Source organism: Abramis brama, assembly GCF_963993115.1.
Source record: "Abramis brama genome assembly, chromosome: 3".
Taxonomy (NCBI): domain Eukaryota; kingdom Metazoa; phylum Chordata; class Actinopteri; order Cypriniformes; family Leuciscidae; genus Abramis; species Abramis brama.
This window is the reverse complement of record NC_139965.1, coordinates 41,941,963-41,956,466: the sequence shown is the minus strand read 5'-3', so window position 1 is coordinate 41,956,466 and position 14,504 is coordinate 41,941,963. Positions and strand designations below refer to the sequence as shown.

The following is a 14,504-nucleotide window of genomic DNA, read 5'->3' as shown; positions in this document are numbered from 1 at the left end:
TGCTTAGTCTTCTTTTATTATATTTCAGTGGATGATGAAGAGTCGGAGGGAGAGGAGTTCACTGTGCGAGACGGCTACATTCACTACGGCCAAACTGTCAAACTCGTGTGCTCTGTGACTGGCATGGCTCTTCCTAGACTGGTAAGAATCTGTCTCCATTCATCTGACGATTTTCATCATGTTATCATTTCTCTCTATTATCCTCTGTTTTGTTTCTATCTGCTGACAGTATATATAATTAGCAGTCATTTTATAAATCTTTAGGGGTCACAATCAGTCAGTGCAGAGAATACAATGCTGACGTCCTAATGTTTATATGATACTTCTGCTGATACTCTTATCAACTTCCTTTCCTTCTCCCCGCACACACAGATCATCCGTAAAGTGGACAAGCAGACCGCCTTGCTGGATGCAGATGACCCCGTCTCCCAGCTGCATAAGTGTGCCTTTTTCCTGAAGGATACGGAGAGGATGTACCTGTGCCTTTCTCAAGAGAGGATCATCCAATTTCAAGTGAGTAGCTCACTGGAAACTTAGAGTAAATGCATTTCTTACCGTTGGTTCAGTGTGCTGGTAATGATGACTTCAGAGATGCAGTTTGATTTTGTTGGAAATATGTATCCTGCTAATCACGTATGTATACAAGACCTGATGTTTTTCTTAAATTAAAAGTGTATTGGAAGTTGTGTGACCAGTCAATATTTTTTTTTATAATGACCTCCAAACTACAGTGCAATGCATAAGTTAATACACCCATGCTAAAGTTGACTAAAAAGAGGAATAAAAAATCATATTTTGGAAATTGAACTTAATTGAACTTTGATTTGCATTGAGAGATGATCTTATGGAAAGTACCCCATGCCAATCTCTAGGTATGGTGAATGCTATGTGATGATGTGGGGCTATTTTAATTCCAAAGGCCAAGGGAACTTTATCAGGATGCATAGTATCCTAAAAATTAATTAAAAAAAAATACTTAAAAATAAAAATCTGCCTGCCTCTATGGGAATTTAACATAGGGGTGTACACACTTATGCACCATGTATTTTAAGGAAGAACATTTATTTATTTACGATACATTATTCATTCACAAAGAAAATTGGTGTCCTAAAAGGTTGGATTTTTCCTAATTTTTTAAATTAAGGCATTAAGTTCAATTTCCAAAATATGATTTTTTATTCCTCTTTTTAGTCAACTTTAGCATGGGTGTCTAAACTTATGCATTGCACTGTATATATTAGTATTTTCGGTTTTGTTTCTCTCCGGGGTTTCTCTTTCTTCATTCCAACACAAATGAAACCTCCTTGCAACTTTTTTAATGTACACTAGCATTCAGAGGTTTAGAGTTGGTAAGATTTTTTGTGTGTGTTTTTGAATGCAGTCTCTTATGTACGGAGCCCCTAAAGGGACATGGTGATGGAAAAATTATATGTCAATGATTTTGCATTTGCTCGCAAACTTTCTGCGTTCCTCCGAGAAACTTTGCTGCGACTTTTCTTTGTGAGCGAACGCAAAAGTTTTGCGAGGGAATGCAAATGTATTGCAAGCGAACGCAAAGCTTCTTGGGGGAACGCAAAACATTTGCCAGCGAACACAAAAGCATTGAGACTTAATTTTTCCTCCCATATGATATTTTTTCCATCACCATGTCCCTTTAGGGGCTCCATACTTTTGCTCACCAACTCTGCATTTATTTAATTTTTTAAAAAATACAGTAAAAACAGTAATATTGTGAAATATTACTATTTTTTTATATATATTTTAAAATGTAATTTATTCCTGTGATGGCAAAGCTGGATTTTCAGCATCATTACTCCAGTCTTCAGTGTCACATGATCCTTCAGAAATCATTCCAATATGATGATTTGGTGGTCAAGAAACATTTCTAATTACTATTATTATCAATGTTGAAAACAGCTGTACTGCTTAATATTTTGTGGAAACTGATACATTTTCCAGTATTCTTTCATGAAAAGAAAGTTCAAAAGAACAGCATGTATTTGAAATAAAAATCGTTTGTGACATTATAAATGTCTTTACTATCACTTTTGATTAATTTATTTTAATTAATTTATTTATTTATAAGAAATTAATTTCTTTCTTCAAACCCTCTCCCCCCAACCCCTAAAACTTACTTACCCCAGACTTTAGAAGGGTAATTTATGTTGGACATCAAACCTTTGACTGATTCAGAAAGATTTGATTTAAATGTTAGCGAACTAGTCAAGTCCATAAAACATCAAATTGATGACAGGTTAAAAATTATTTATGGATTTAATATTTACAAATTTTTACTTAAACTTTTAAAATAATTTTAGCAATATCACATCCATGTATTTATTTATTTAGATAGCCATCTAATAGGCGGGATGAAGTAATTCAGTCATTATCACAAAATAAACCCTCTCAGGGTGATACAAGTATCCTGATTGTTGGTTTTTATTTTGCGATAATGGCTATTTGATTGTGGATTATCCCTTTTTTATGCTATTTTTGAGTTCCCTGTATTTATGTGTGTTTTGTGTGTGTTTGTGTAGGCTACTCCATGCCCAAAGGAACCAAATAAAGAGATGATAAATGATGGTGCCTCCTGGACAATCATCAGCACTGATAAAGCAGAATACACGTTCTATGAGGGCATGGGCCCTGTACACACCCCCGTCACACCTGTGCCTGTGGTCGAGAGCTTACAGGTAACCCATACACACACAGAAGCTTGCATCTCTTACTGGTGTTGTACACTCACAAGTCTCTGCCTGCAGTTGATAATGCATGTACACTGTGTGTGTGTGTGTGTGTGTGTTGGAGCAGTTAAATGGCGGAGGAGATGTAGCGATGCTGGAGCTAACAGGACAGAACTTCACTCCAAGTCTGCGCGTGTGGTTCGGTGACGTAGAGGCTGAAACCATGTACAGGTATGGATATTATTTTCAATTCAATTCCAATTTATTTGTATAGCGCTTTTCACAATACATATTGTCTCAAAGCAGCTTTACAGAAAGTGCATTTCAGAAATGTACATAGAAAAATACAGTTAGTTAATCATGTATTAATTTAGGGCATAACATATCGCCAGCGTTGAGTCGCATTTGAAAAGATATCTATATAGGAAAAGGGAGTATAAATCCAAGAGAACTTGAAATGTCATTTATGTATAATACATTATATGATATGTATATGATACAGATAATTTTATACTGGGAATTATAATTTGCTGAATAGTTATAAACAGGGATCTAAAGTTTTTTTCTATACATTTATATTGTTTGTAAGCTTGATTTAGATCTCCACAGGGGTGTAAAATACTTCAATAATTGCACTTCATTATTTTGTACTGAAATTTGTACTGTAGTACATACTTAGTAGTAATGCATTCTACTGAGTAGTATAGCATTTCTCCTTACAATTTCATGTAGACCTTTAAAGTATGAAGTGCATATTTCACTGGTCATCATGACATTTTTTTTTTTCTTCATCTTACTGAAATTACACATATGAATGAAATCCATATCAGTGTGAAAATGAATTGCTATACTAAAATGTAAAATCGGCTGTGGATTAATTCAAAGTTTCAGTTTAACATCTGGTATGTCGCTTGTGAAAAAGTAGTACACTTTAGCATACTTTCAAAAGAAGTACTTATTACAGAAATAATACACTTTAATAGTATATACTATTATAAGTGCAAACTGAATAAACATTTTTGGACACTTAATTGTATGTTAGTTGCCATTAAATTAAAACTTAAACTTTAAAGTGCTTTTTGACGCACTTAAATGCCATTTCATATGCCTGAAATATGATTAAAGTGTACTCATGAGCATTTATTGTAAACTAAAATATACTTTAATGTCATACAAGACTTGAATGTCTGGTATTTAAATATATTAATAATTACACATTTGTAATGATGATTGCAATTTAGGAAAGTATAACCAATTACTTTAAAGTAAAACTTTGACATTATTACAAAGTGCACTTTTTGTGTGCTTAAGTGTGTTAAGAAACAGTGACATTTTTGTTTCATTAATATATTATCTGCAGATGCAGTTTTTATACAAATAAGTACTGAGTAATATTAATGAACAAAATTAGGGTTATGGTTTGATTTAGTTGCTTGTAATTATACATGATTTATTGTTATCACTGTAATAAGTACATGAAAATGTGTAACAGGAACACTGTAAAATAAAGTGTCACCAAAAAAAGTGCACTACAAATGAGCATTCATAACAAGTGAGTGCACTTCTTTTTCACAAGGGAGTCCGAAATCCTTACAAACCTGTTTTATTGCAACAGTAAAAGACATGTTAAGATTTGACAGGTCGTAGGTTGAAAGAAGTGCCTCTGCCTTGTAAAATTTGAAGTGAACAGACCCCACATGTTTTGTTTAATCTGTATGAAATCCTTATGTTGTAGTTGTAGTACAAAATATGTACTTTTATTACAAACATTATAAAAACAGACTGACATTATATTTCCCCTGAAGGTGCGGGGAGAGCATGCTGTGCGTCGTCCCGGACATCTCTGCGTTCCGCGAGGGCTGGCGGTGGGTCCGGCAGCCGGTGCAGGTCCCCGTAACGCTGGTCCGAAACGACGGCATCATCTACTCCACGACGCTCACGTTCACATACACTCCCGAACCCGGTCCCCGTCCTCACTGCAGCGCGGCCGGCGCCATCCTGCGAACGGGCAACACCAGCTTGCTTTCCACGACCGGCAACATCGTGACCGGAGAAACGACACCCTACGGCTCCAACAGCACGTCCAACGCCGTCACAGCGTCGTCCTCTAACGCAGCCGCGGCTGTGGTGTTATAACACACGCAGCAGTGCTCACAAACTCACTGCGAGCTATGCGTGAAAACAGAAGACTACAAACTGTTTGCAAAAGTGCTGCGTATTGAATTTCAAAATCAAGGGATGGACGGGCAAAAAAGGCTAAACTTGTGGCGAGGACAACATATTTGAGAGATGGTTCTCCTGTGCCCTCTTGTGGTTTTTCTCCAAGGAGCCGGTTTGGTGCTAGCAATAGACAATGCCTGAGAGGAAACACCAGCACCTGTCAACGGGTGTAGAAGACATGGAGACAAGACCACAGCAATGATACATCAACCGACTGAAAATCATGTTTAGTCTCCTATGTTTCTTCCTTCCGGTCTGCGCGTGTGCGATTGGGTGAGATGTATCATAGCCTGGGAGGTCGAAACTCTTAGGAAAAGGGTCACATTGAAATTGTGAGTTGACAGTTTTTATGGACCAAGGATATTGTATAAGCTTTAGTAAAGGTACATTTTTGTTTTTTTGTTTTTTCCTCCATACCTTTTTTATATCAAACATTATAGTACGCTTTTGTTACCAAATAGGTTCTATTCCTCCTCTGAGCTTCGCCTTTTTATTTTTTTGTTTTTCTGTATATAGATAGTTTCATATACATATGTTCGCTTTGACTCCTTCAGTTTTGATACTTTGTATTTTGTAATACCGTCCTTTTTCTTTTCCCTACGGTTTTAGTTTAACTTTCCATTTGGGAGAAACTCAGAGGGCCTGTTTTTTATCATTCGTTTTTATGAAGTCTTTAAAAAGAAAAGAGCTTTAAGCAATGCGTCTGCCTTGCCTGCATTACAATATGCGCTACGCTTCCTTTAAGCATTTCATCATCGATTGATGTGTCTAGATCTCACGAAAAGGAACAATGCCATCTTTCTATGTCTTATTTGGGAATATAAACCAGAAAACACAATATAGAGGCTTTGGATGCAACGTGTCTCTTCGATGCGGTAGCCATAGTGTAGTTCATTTGCTCTAGGGCGCACGTACGGTTCTCACATATCAATTTCAGAAAGTTCATAGTCGTTGGATATTTGTAACGGTCAAGTTCTGACCTGAGTTTAGACTCCTACAGTTTTAGTGCCGTTTTATAATGTTTCCTTTCTAAAAAAATCCAGTTTTTTGTCTTCCTGAACATCCATTTGCAGTTTCTAAAATTTGAAATGCTCTCAAAAAAGGATGATTTGGAGACGTGCTCTACCATTAGATGTGGCCTTACTGGAACAAAGGTTCCCGCTTTAGTTCACCCCTTCAAAAGGAGGTTTACAAACGCGACCCGAGGAACCACGCCTTGCATTTTGAACATTTTACATGCGATTTTTGATATTTAAACTCCCTAAACTTAAATTTTTTCGTTTGGATTTAGAAGATCTAAATGTGTAATAGATACGAACATACCCAAAGATATTATATTGCATTGTTGTCTCTGTTTTTTGAATATTTGAAGAGTATGTTGAGAATTGTGGCCTCTCGCACACCAAAAGTAGGAAGCTTTACTCCGTTGGTCATTGATGTGTTTATCGTGGCCTTGGTGTCTCACCAACTAGTAGACTCCCAGACAGCAACATAGTGTCGGACCAGATCCGGCCCACACCTGGTACACGTTGATTCCATGCGGCCCAGGTGTGGGCCGGATCTGGGCCGACACTACGTTACTGTCTGGGCTAGTATTAATGACAAAAAAACAAAAAACTAAAAAAACCTAGCTGTAATGAACCCATCAACCAGCACTAATAGTTTTTTGTGACTTTTTTTTATGTACAGTAATTTAACTTTTGAATTTTATGCATCCATTTGTAAAAAAAAAAAAAAAAAAAGTAAAGAAAAAAAAACAAAAGAACGAAAAAGAGAAACCATTCAGCCATTTTTTTTCGTGCGTCTATGGCTCTTAACCCAGTTATGTCCTTGGTGTTTCCCGTCAAAACGGTTGGGTGTTTAGTGTCCGAGTTTGTCCTTACCTTGTATGCTAATGTCCGGATAGCAAATGGACATCGTGGGACTAGAAACATGAATGGCCTTTAAATGTGTGTGTCTCAAATGTGTAAGCATACAGCAATACTGTATAGGTCACTTTGTGTGTCTTGGTCTGTGGAAATAGCCACTGATTTTTCACCAGCCTGATCCACAACACATGTGGTCATGAAGAACAGCTGGCTCAACTAGAGTCATATTCACTTTCTTTTACACTTCTTCTACTTTCTCTTCTTCATACTAATTTAATCAGACACCTTTTGCGTGGATCCTGCACTGTCTTCCTTACTTGGAAAATCTGTAGTGTAGTACAAGTAGGCGACCCATCAAATAAGGCAATACTCCAGCATTGTAGGCCTATAATGTAGTTTATTTCGGGAAAAACTGTAACTTGAATGTTTCTGCAAAAAAAAAAAAAGAAAAACTAAAAAAAAAAAAAATAATCACTCGTTGCCTCCACTAGATTTTTCTTTTCATCATTATCATCATCACCACCCGTATTTTTTGTTCAAAATGACTTTATTCTGTCCTTGACGGACACTTTGCAAAAATCTTCCATGAGGTAGTTTAACCTAAAGCTCTTGCACTCGGTTTCCCAGAATTCTCGCGCCACAGTCTTCTTCCATTTTACCGCGTTCTTGCTATTCAGAATCACTTCCATTTGGGGGAAGACGGCACTGGGCAAAAGCATGGATGCATTTTCTAACAGATATCTTGTTTAACGTTTACCAGCAGTCCATTTGATTTCTCATATTTGATGGTTTTTCATTTGTCATTGTCATTGTGAGAACTTCCGTTCAAGCAATGGGTTTTTTTCCCCCATTATTATTCAAATGCTTCCCTTGATTTATATGGGATCACGACCCAAAAAAAGACAAAAACAAGTGCTTTAAGCCAGTCCGCCTTGAAATGATACAGCATCATTGAAACCGTTCCTACGCAAACAAAAGAAAGCGATTAATTCCGACCGTAAATTCAGTTTGACTTTATCATGTTTTCGTTAGCACAGCACAATATATCATCATTTACTCATTTACAATGAGAACATTTCTGAACCGCTCCGTCACTCTGATTGCTGCCTCTGTTCCACGTTTTGTTTACATTGTGGATTTGCTCAGCTCTACCCCTATTTTACCGTGGTGTTATGGTGGTAAAGCGCATTGTTGCTTTCTGAACAAACTAATTGACAATCTTGCTGTTTTTTACTGTTTACAGTTTTTGAAGGTGTTGAGCTTTAGAATGAAGGATTTGTTCAAACTGGCGTGTTGAGCTGTGTGTTTAAGTTGCACAGAAAATTGGAGGATAACAAAATCCATACATCTGCATTATATCATTTTTCTGTCAGTTAAAAATCAATGGAAGAGCTCGAAACATGTTTTTCATGTAATCGTCCAAGCCATGTATGTAGAGGTCATGCGCCGAGCCTTAAAAACACATTTAATTGCAAATCTGAGTGAACAAATTGTCATTTTTTATGTTTATAGTCAGTCAGTTGGTGTCATTTATGTCTATATGTCTTTGCTCTTCCAAAAACTGAGCTCTGATCAATGTATAGGTGATATGCCAAATGTCTTATGTCTTATAGATTTTCATGCACTGCTTTTCAAACATGGCACCAGAGGCAGCTTTTCAAAGATATCTCAATAGTTATAGACGAGAGAAGGATGGGAATAAATGATTATGTACTGTATACAAACAGTAGCGGTTCTCTAGATCCATACAAAGAGCTTGAATCAGTCCTAACGTTGTCTTGCTTTGCCTTTTGGACGTGAACATTTAATCAAAGGCTTAAATAGGGCACAACTTTTTCTCTTTTGCCATCGGGAGAGTTAAGTGTTGTACTGCATAGTATCAAGGTATTATGCCTCTAGGACAGTTTTAGTTTGGTAATTCACCCTTTCTTCTGGTTTTGCACTTAGAGAAAACCACATCTGTCTAGATTAGTTGCTTACAGTCACTTTTCATGTAAAGCAATCCCGCTGTGCCTAATTTGATGCTCTGTGCTAGGCTTTATGTGTGCAGCTCATCGCTTTCACTTCCCGTTTGTCAGTGTCTCTCCCCTCCCCCCCCCCTTTTTTTTTTCCTACTTGGTCTGTTCTAGTTATTATATTCAGAGGTATCAGTATGGTAGCAATCTCAGTCCTTAATGGGCCGCTGATGTTAGGATCATGTGCCCCAATGTGAAACAAGGAGAATTAGTTCCGTTTCATTTGTCTGTATGTTTGATTTTGTACATATTGCACCTGCTCAGTTCCATATGTCATTAAATAATAAAACTGCAATATTGGCATAAAAATCGAGAAATAAAAGTGAGATTTATTTCCATTGTATATATATATTTTATTTGTACAACTGCAACTCTTATATAACTTTTATATAACCTATAATGTTCTCTGAGGTCCACTTATTAATAATGTTATCAAGACTTTTACATCAAAAACATCCTAATTTATAAGTAATAAGCTATTTTCTATCCTGTTTTTGACCCTGTCTTTCAAACACTCCATTTTGATAGGCATGTCGCATTCAAGAAGCAAACGCACACAAAGATATTTTGAAGAATGTCGGTAACCAAACAGTTGACCTTATTGACTTCCACAGTATGGGGAAAAAAATACTAAGAAGTCAATGGGGTCCAACAACTGTTTGGTTACCAACATTCTTCAAAATGTCTTTTTTTGTGTACAGCAAAAGAAAGAAATTCATACAGGTTTGGAACAACTTAAAGGATGAATAAATGATGACAGATTTTTTTTATTTTATGGGGTGAAATATCCCTTTAAATGTTTGCCCACCCCTGAAATGGGTCATACAGGAGTAGCCTACATTAAAATGCAATTTACACAAAAATTCTTCCATTTTCTGATTTTTTATTTAATTTTTTTGAAACCCAACGGAGGTGTCCTCAACGAGCGCACATCACTTTATGTGTCAGGTTATTTATGCTGCTAACGTTTGCTGTTACAGGGGCGTTTTCCATCGTGACGTCAAGTTGGAAAACCCGCTTGTGAACCCGAACACTCTGGAGGTCAAATTAATTGACTTTGGCTGTGAAGATGTTTTCTTGTGTAGATGATTTTTACATTTATTTCAATGCATTCCTATCTTTCTCCCCCAGAAACTTTTTCGACATTTAGACTCCAAGATGCTGGTCTTTGTCTGGAATAAAAAGGTCCCCAGGTTACATAAAGTATATTTACAGAGACCCGAGCCATTGGGAGGTTTGGCATTACCTAACCTGAAGTTCTATTATTGGGCCACCCATATTAGAGTTTTAAAATGTTGACTTCAAAATAAGAATCGAGTCTTTTTCCTCATGGCTTAAGATGGAAGCAAATTCCACAAATTCCACAGCTCACTGAGTGCTTTAGTACATTCTCCAATTCTATTTGCTAAGAATCTGATAGTTAGGACCACTCATAAGTTTTGGGCTCAGTTTAAGCGCTTTTTTGGATTACAGTCATACTCAATCTTTGCTCCGATAGCCACAAATCATGTCTTTTCTCCCTCCCTGTTGGGACAGTGCTTTTTTATTTTGGTCTAGTTGTGGACTTAATACATGTCATGATTCATATATTGATGGCACATTTGCTTCTTTTCAACTGCGTAGGGACAAATTTTCATTTCCGGATTTCAGATACTTACAAGTTTGTAGGTTTGCCCGGGCCACATTTCCAAATTTTCCTCTCCTGCCTTATGATACTCCTTTGAATAGTTTTTTTTTTTACTCCGATTTGTACAATAAAAGGTGCATTTTCCATAGTCAAATGCCCAGAGTCTATAGACACTTTTAGGGCCATTTGGCAAGAAGATGTGGAGGAGGAGGAAATATCAGAGGAACTCTGGGAAAGGATCCTCAACAGGGTTAGATTGTCTACTGTATATGTGCCAGACACTCACTTATTCAGTGCAAAGTTGTGCAGCGAGTTTATTATACAAATGCTAGATTGGCAAAGAAAGGTGTATAAAGGTGTTTCTCCAGCATGTGACAGATGCTCCAGCAAACCTGATTCATATGTCTTCATTGTATAATTATTGGACCAATATTTTTTAAACTTTGTCATTTATTGCAGGGGAAAGAATTGAACCAAATTCTCTCACTGCTTTGTTCAGAATTTGCCCCTCAGTACCATCCTTGTCAACTCTTAACCCTCTGGTGCTCTTCGGTCAAAAAACTGTACATGTGTTTTTTTCCAAGACTTTTTTTCTTCATCGGAATGGTAAGAAACTTGGTAAAGGTGTTGGCACTTGCTATGTGAACACACACACACACACACACAAAAAAAGAAAAATGATGGACATGATTCAGACAGTTTAAATGGTCCTGAACAAAATAGTCACTTGATTTTCATCTAGTGGAAACTTTTGGTACTGCGGCCAAACAAAATCTTACTGAAAGCTCATTCTTTTAGATATCAGGCTCAAATTTTGAACACGACTTGTTTAGATTTATGGCTTTGATTTTCTTACAGTTTTAGAGTAAAACATGTTTTTGAAAATATATATTTCATATAAAAATTGAAAATAGTATTTTTCACTTCAGCAAAACTGACTTGGGTGGCCTTTTCATCCATCCACTTAAGCCTTATCACTGCTGATATTACTTAGGGATGTTTAAATATTGAATATAGTTTTAAAGTTGTACCATCCTTCCTCTTAGGCCTTATTACTGGCAAAATTACTTGTTTAGGGATGTTATATTGTATATTACGTTAAGTTTATCGGAGGAACATAAAACGTGTGTGAGAGAACAAAACCATGTCCCTTTAGGGGCTCTGTAGTATATAGAGTTTCAATTTTTTAATTTATTTATTATACCATCCCTATACTTAGGCAGTATTATCGGCAATATTACTTGCTTAGGGATGTTTAAGTATTGTATGTTATTATATGCTTGTAAATAGACTTTTTTATATAAAATATTTATTATAAATATATATGTATATATTTATATTGCACTGTTTATATTATTGCACTCAGTTGTGGTGTCTTCCTAATGCAATTTAAAAAACTGTATAGGCCTACACCTTTTGAATTTTACCATGTTTTTACCATGCTATTCATTTTTCAAGAACTACCTCAAAAACCAATGTGATGCAAGACAATATATATTTTTGATCAATATTTATGAGAATTTATTTGAATATATCATTAGATGAAATGTATGTAATATGATAATTACCAGTACAATCTCATGGATTTCAATGGATTTAATTAAATTCATTTTGAAACTTATAACGGTATAAATTTAGGAAACCTATTGTTTTTCTAACAAAACAACACTAAAACCACATCAATATTACTCTGAAATGTTTTCAAACTAAATATATTCATTTTACTAGCAAAAACGTTTCCTTTCATATGAAAAAAAAAATGATGATGATGATAAACAGTTTGAATCTCCTTTTCAATGCTGCAGTGGTTCATCAATAGGTGGCAGCAAAGTGAAATGTGTACCATTTCTTTTCCAAACCCTCTTTCAAATTCAGACTTTTTGTTATACTTTTGCTCTACTAACACATTAATTGTTGTCGTTTTATGTACATTTTAAGAGGCTAAATACATTTTACAGAAGTAATTTGAGACAAATCTAATAAATGTCAAAAACAAAAAACAAAACAAAAAAACAGCATAATTCATGTGTAAAGCCAGTTTACTTTGGGGTCAAAACAGACCCGAACACAGAAGGTGTAACAATTTAGTTCAAATGGTTATATCTCTTACTTTTTTTTTTTTTTTTTTTTTTAAGAATAAAAGAAAAAGAAATGTGTATTTTGACAGTTTTACATATCCTTACTAAAAATTATGAATGTAAAAAAATTTTTTTGTTTACAAAAAAGCAGAATCATAGAACCTCTTCTAGTTCAAAACAGACTCTAATGCAATAAGAGAGCTTTATGGCACATTCCCCTCACCTACACTGAAAAAGATATCAATTGATTTTAGCTACATTTAAATAAATGCATTAAGTTGAACTAAAATTGATTAAGTTCAACTTAATGCATTTGTTTAAATGTAGCTAAAAACAATTGTGTGCAACCACTTACCATAAAAAAAATTGATTAAATGCAACAAATCATTTTTTTCAGTAGTTGCCCAAAAAGTGATTTCGGCTAACCCGCTATGGTCCCAGAGTTCCCAGTCATGGTCACCCCAGTCCCAGAGTTTCCAGTCCCAGAGTTTCCCGTCTCAACCGACATGGTACCAGAGTTCCCCAGAGGTTCATGTAATGTCCATCCCAGAACCAGTGCTCACCATCACAAGAACCCCAACGGTTCCTGTTGCTGCAGCTCCAGTTGTTCCTGTAGCTTCAGAATACGCTACAGTCCCAAATGGATATACAGAATATTCATGTCATGACCGCAGCCAAAGCCAGTTCCCAAGGCAGCCACAGTCCTGTTGCCTGTTTCAGCCTCCCCAATCCCAGAGGTTCCTTTCAAAGCTGCTGCAAATAAAGTCTACCTGTAACATGAAACTTTACTTGTAAATATAGACATTTTTTTAGCTCTGATTTTAAATCGTAATGTTGGCCACCCCTGAAATGGATCATTGCGTCTCTACATGACCTGTGTGAATCGGTGGGCGGGGTTAAAGAGGCAATGATGTAGAAGCAGGCGTTGATCTTCTGCAGAGGCGGTCTTTCATCGCACTATGACGTCATACTGAGGCAAAATCTGAAACGAGTCATTTTGGCAGCTTGGTTTTAACAAAAACCAAAAAAGGTTTTGATTTCTGAAACTTACACGATATTTTTATAGTAGCCTACAATGACAGATCAAGGAAAATTTGATTTCTTATTTCATGACCTCTTTAAAAGACCCTGAACTGGCTGTAGGCTATGATAACTTTATACTTACTAAAGCTTACTAAAAAACATCTTTAAATTATTTTAAGCCTCATTTTTTAATTTTTTTTAGTTGTTGTGCTGCATTGGAAAGGATTTCTCAATTTGTCAAAGCTCTTGAATAGTTAGCACCACACTGCCAGCCAACAACACTTCTATTTAGCCACACAAATGTTTTTATTGGGTCACTCTGTGTTATGTCATTTCGCAGACCTCTTTACATCCATAATAGCTGATAGATTAGATAAAGCAAGCCTGAACTCACAAAGTTATTTGTAGTCCGGGATTAAACTCGCATATTTGCCATTGTTTTGCTCCCTAAAAGGATAGTTCACCCAAAAGTTCTGTCATCATTTACTAAAGCCCAAAAGAATATTTTAAAGAACGATTCATCTGTTTTTGTCCATATTATTATAGTTGTTCTAACACTGTATAAACACTGAGACATATTTTAAAATATCGTATTTTATGTGTGTAAAATATATGTCCACCATAAGCTGCTGATGTAAACCATATCATAGTATTTACAAGAGCATCCCATTAGCTATTTATTGTCAATGGCTTTCAAAATGATTGACTTCCTACATTCTGTCTGATAAAATAACGGAAACTATGAAAAAAGTTTTATAATATTTGCACTTCACAAGAATACAGTGACACAGCTGAAATAATAGGAACATTCTGGTCTGACCCCCAGGTTGCATTTCATACAAAGCACTCCTAAAATATTCATTATTAGACGATATGTGCACTGGCGTATGTAAATCTCCTCAGGGTTTTGAAATGTTTCCTTTAATAAACGGATGTTTATTATTTTGGGTGGTTCAATTTCCTGGTATATAGACATCTGACAGACGAAT

At 35.9% G+C, this 14,504-nt stretch overlaps 1 protein-coding gene across 3 annotated transcripts in view; it reads left to right on the top strand.

Annotated features, from left to right (window-relative positions):
* Positions 1 to 7,206, top strand: part of rbpjb (recombination signal binding protein for immunoglobulin kappa J region b) — a 56,764-nt gene extending 49,558 nt beyond the window's left edge. The window contains exons 7-12 of one of the 3 annotated variants that reach the window (XR_014605321.1): positions 29 to 141; positions 373 to 513; positions 2,538 to 2,693; positions 2,812 to 2,915; positions 4,490 to 6,398; positions 6,453 to 7,206. Coding sequence is in view for 1 of the 3 variants with exons in the window: in XM_084108152.1 (XP_083964278.1) it covers positions 29 to 141; positions 373 to 513; positions 2,538 to 2,693; positions 2,812 to 2,915; positions 4,490 to 4,820 (845 nt within the window). In the remaining 2 variants the exon portion in view is untranslated. Of the gene's footprint in view, positions 1 to 28; positions 142 to 372; positions 514 to 2,537; positions 2,694 to 2,811; positions 2,916 to 4,489 lie in introns of all 3 variants that reach the window. The other 2 variants (XR_014605322.1, XM_084108152.1) reach the window with 2 other exon arrangements.
* Positions 7,207 to 14,504: the final 7,298 nt, after the last annotated feature.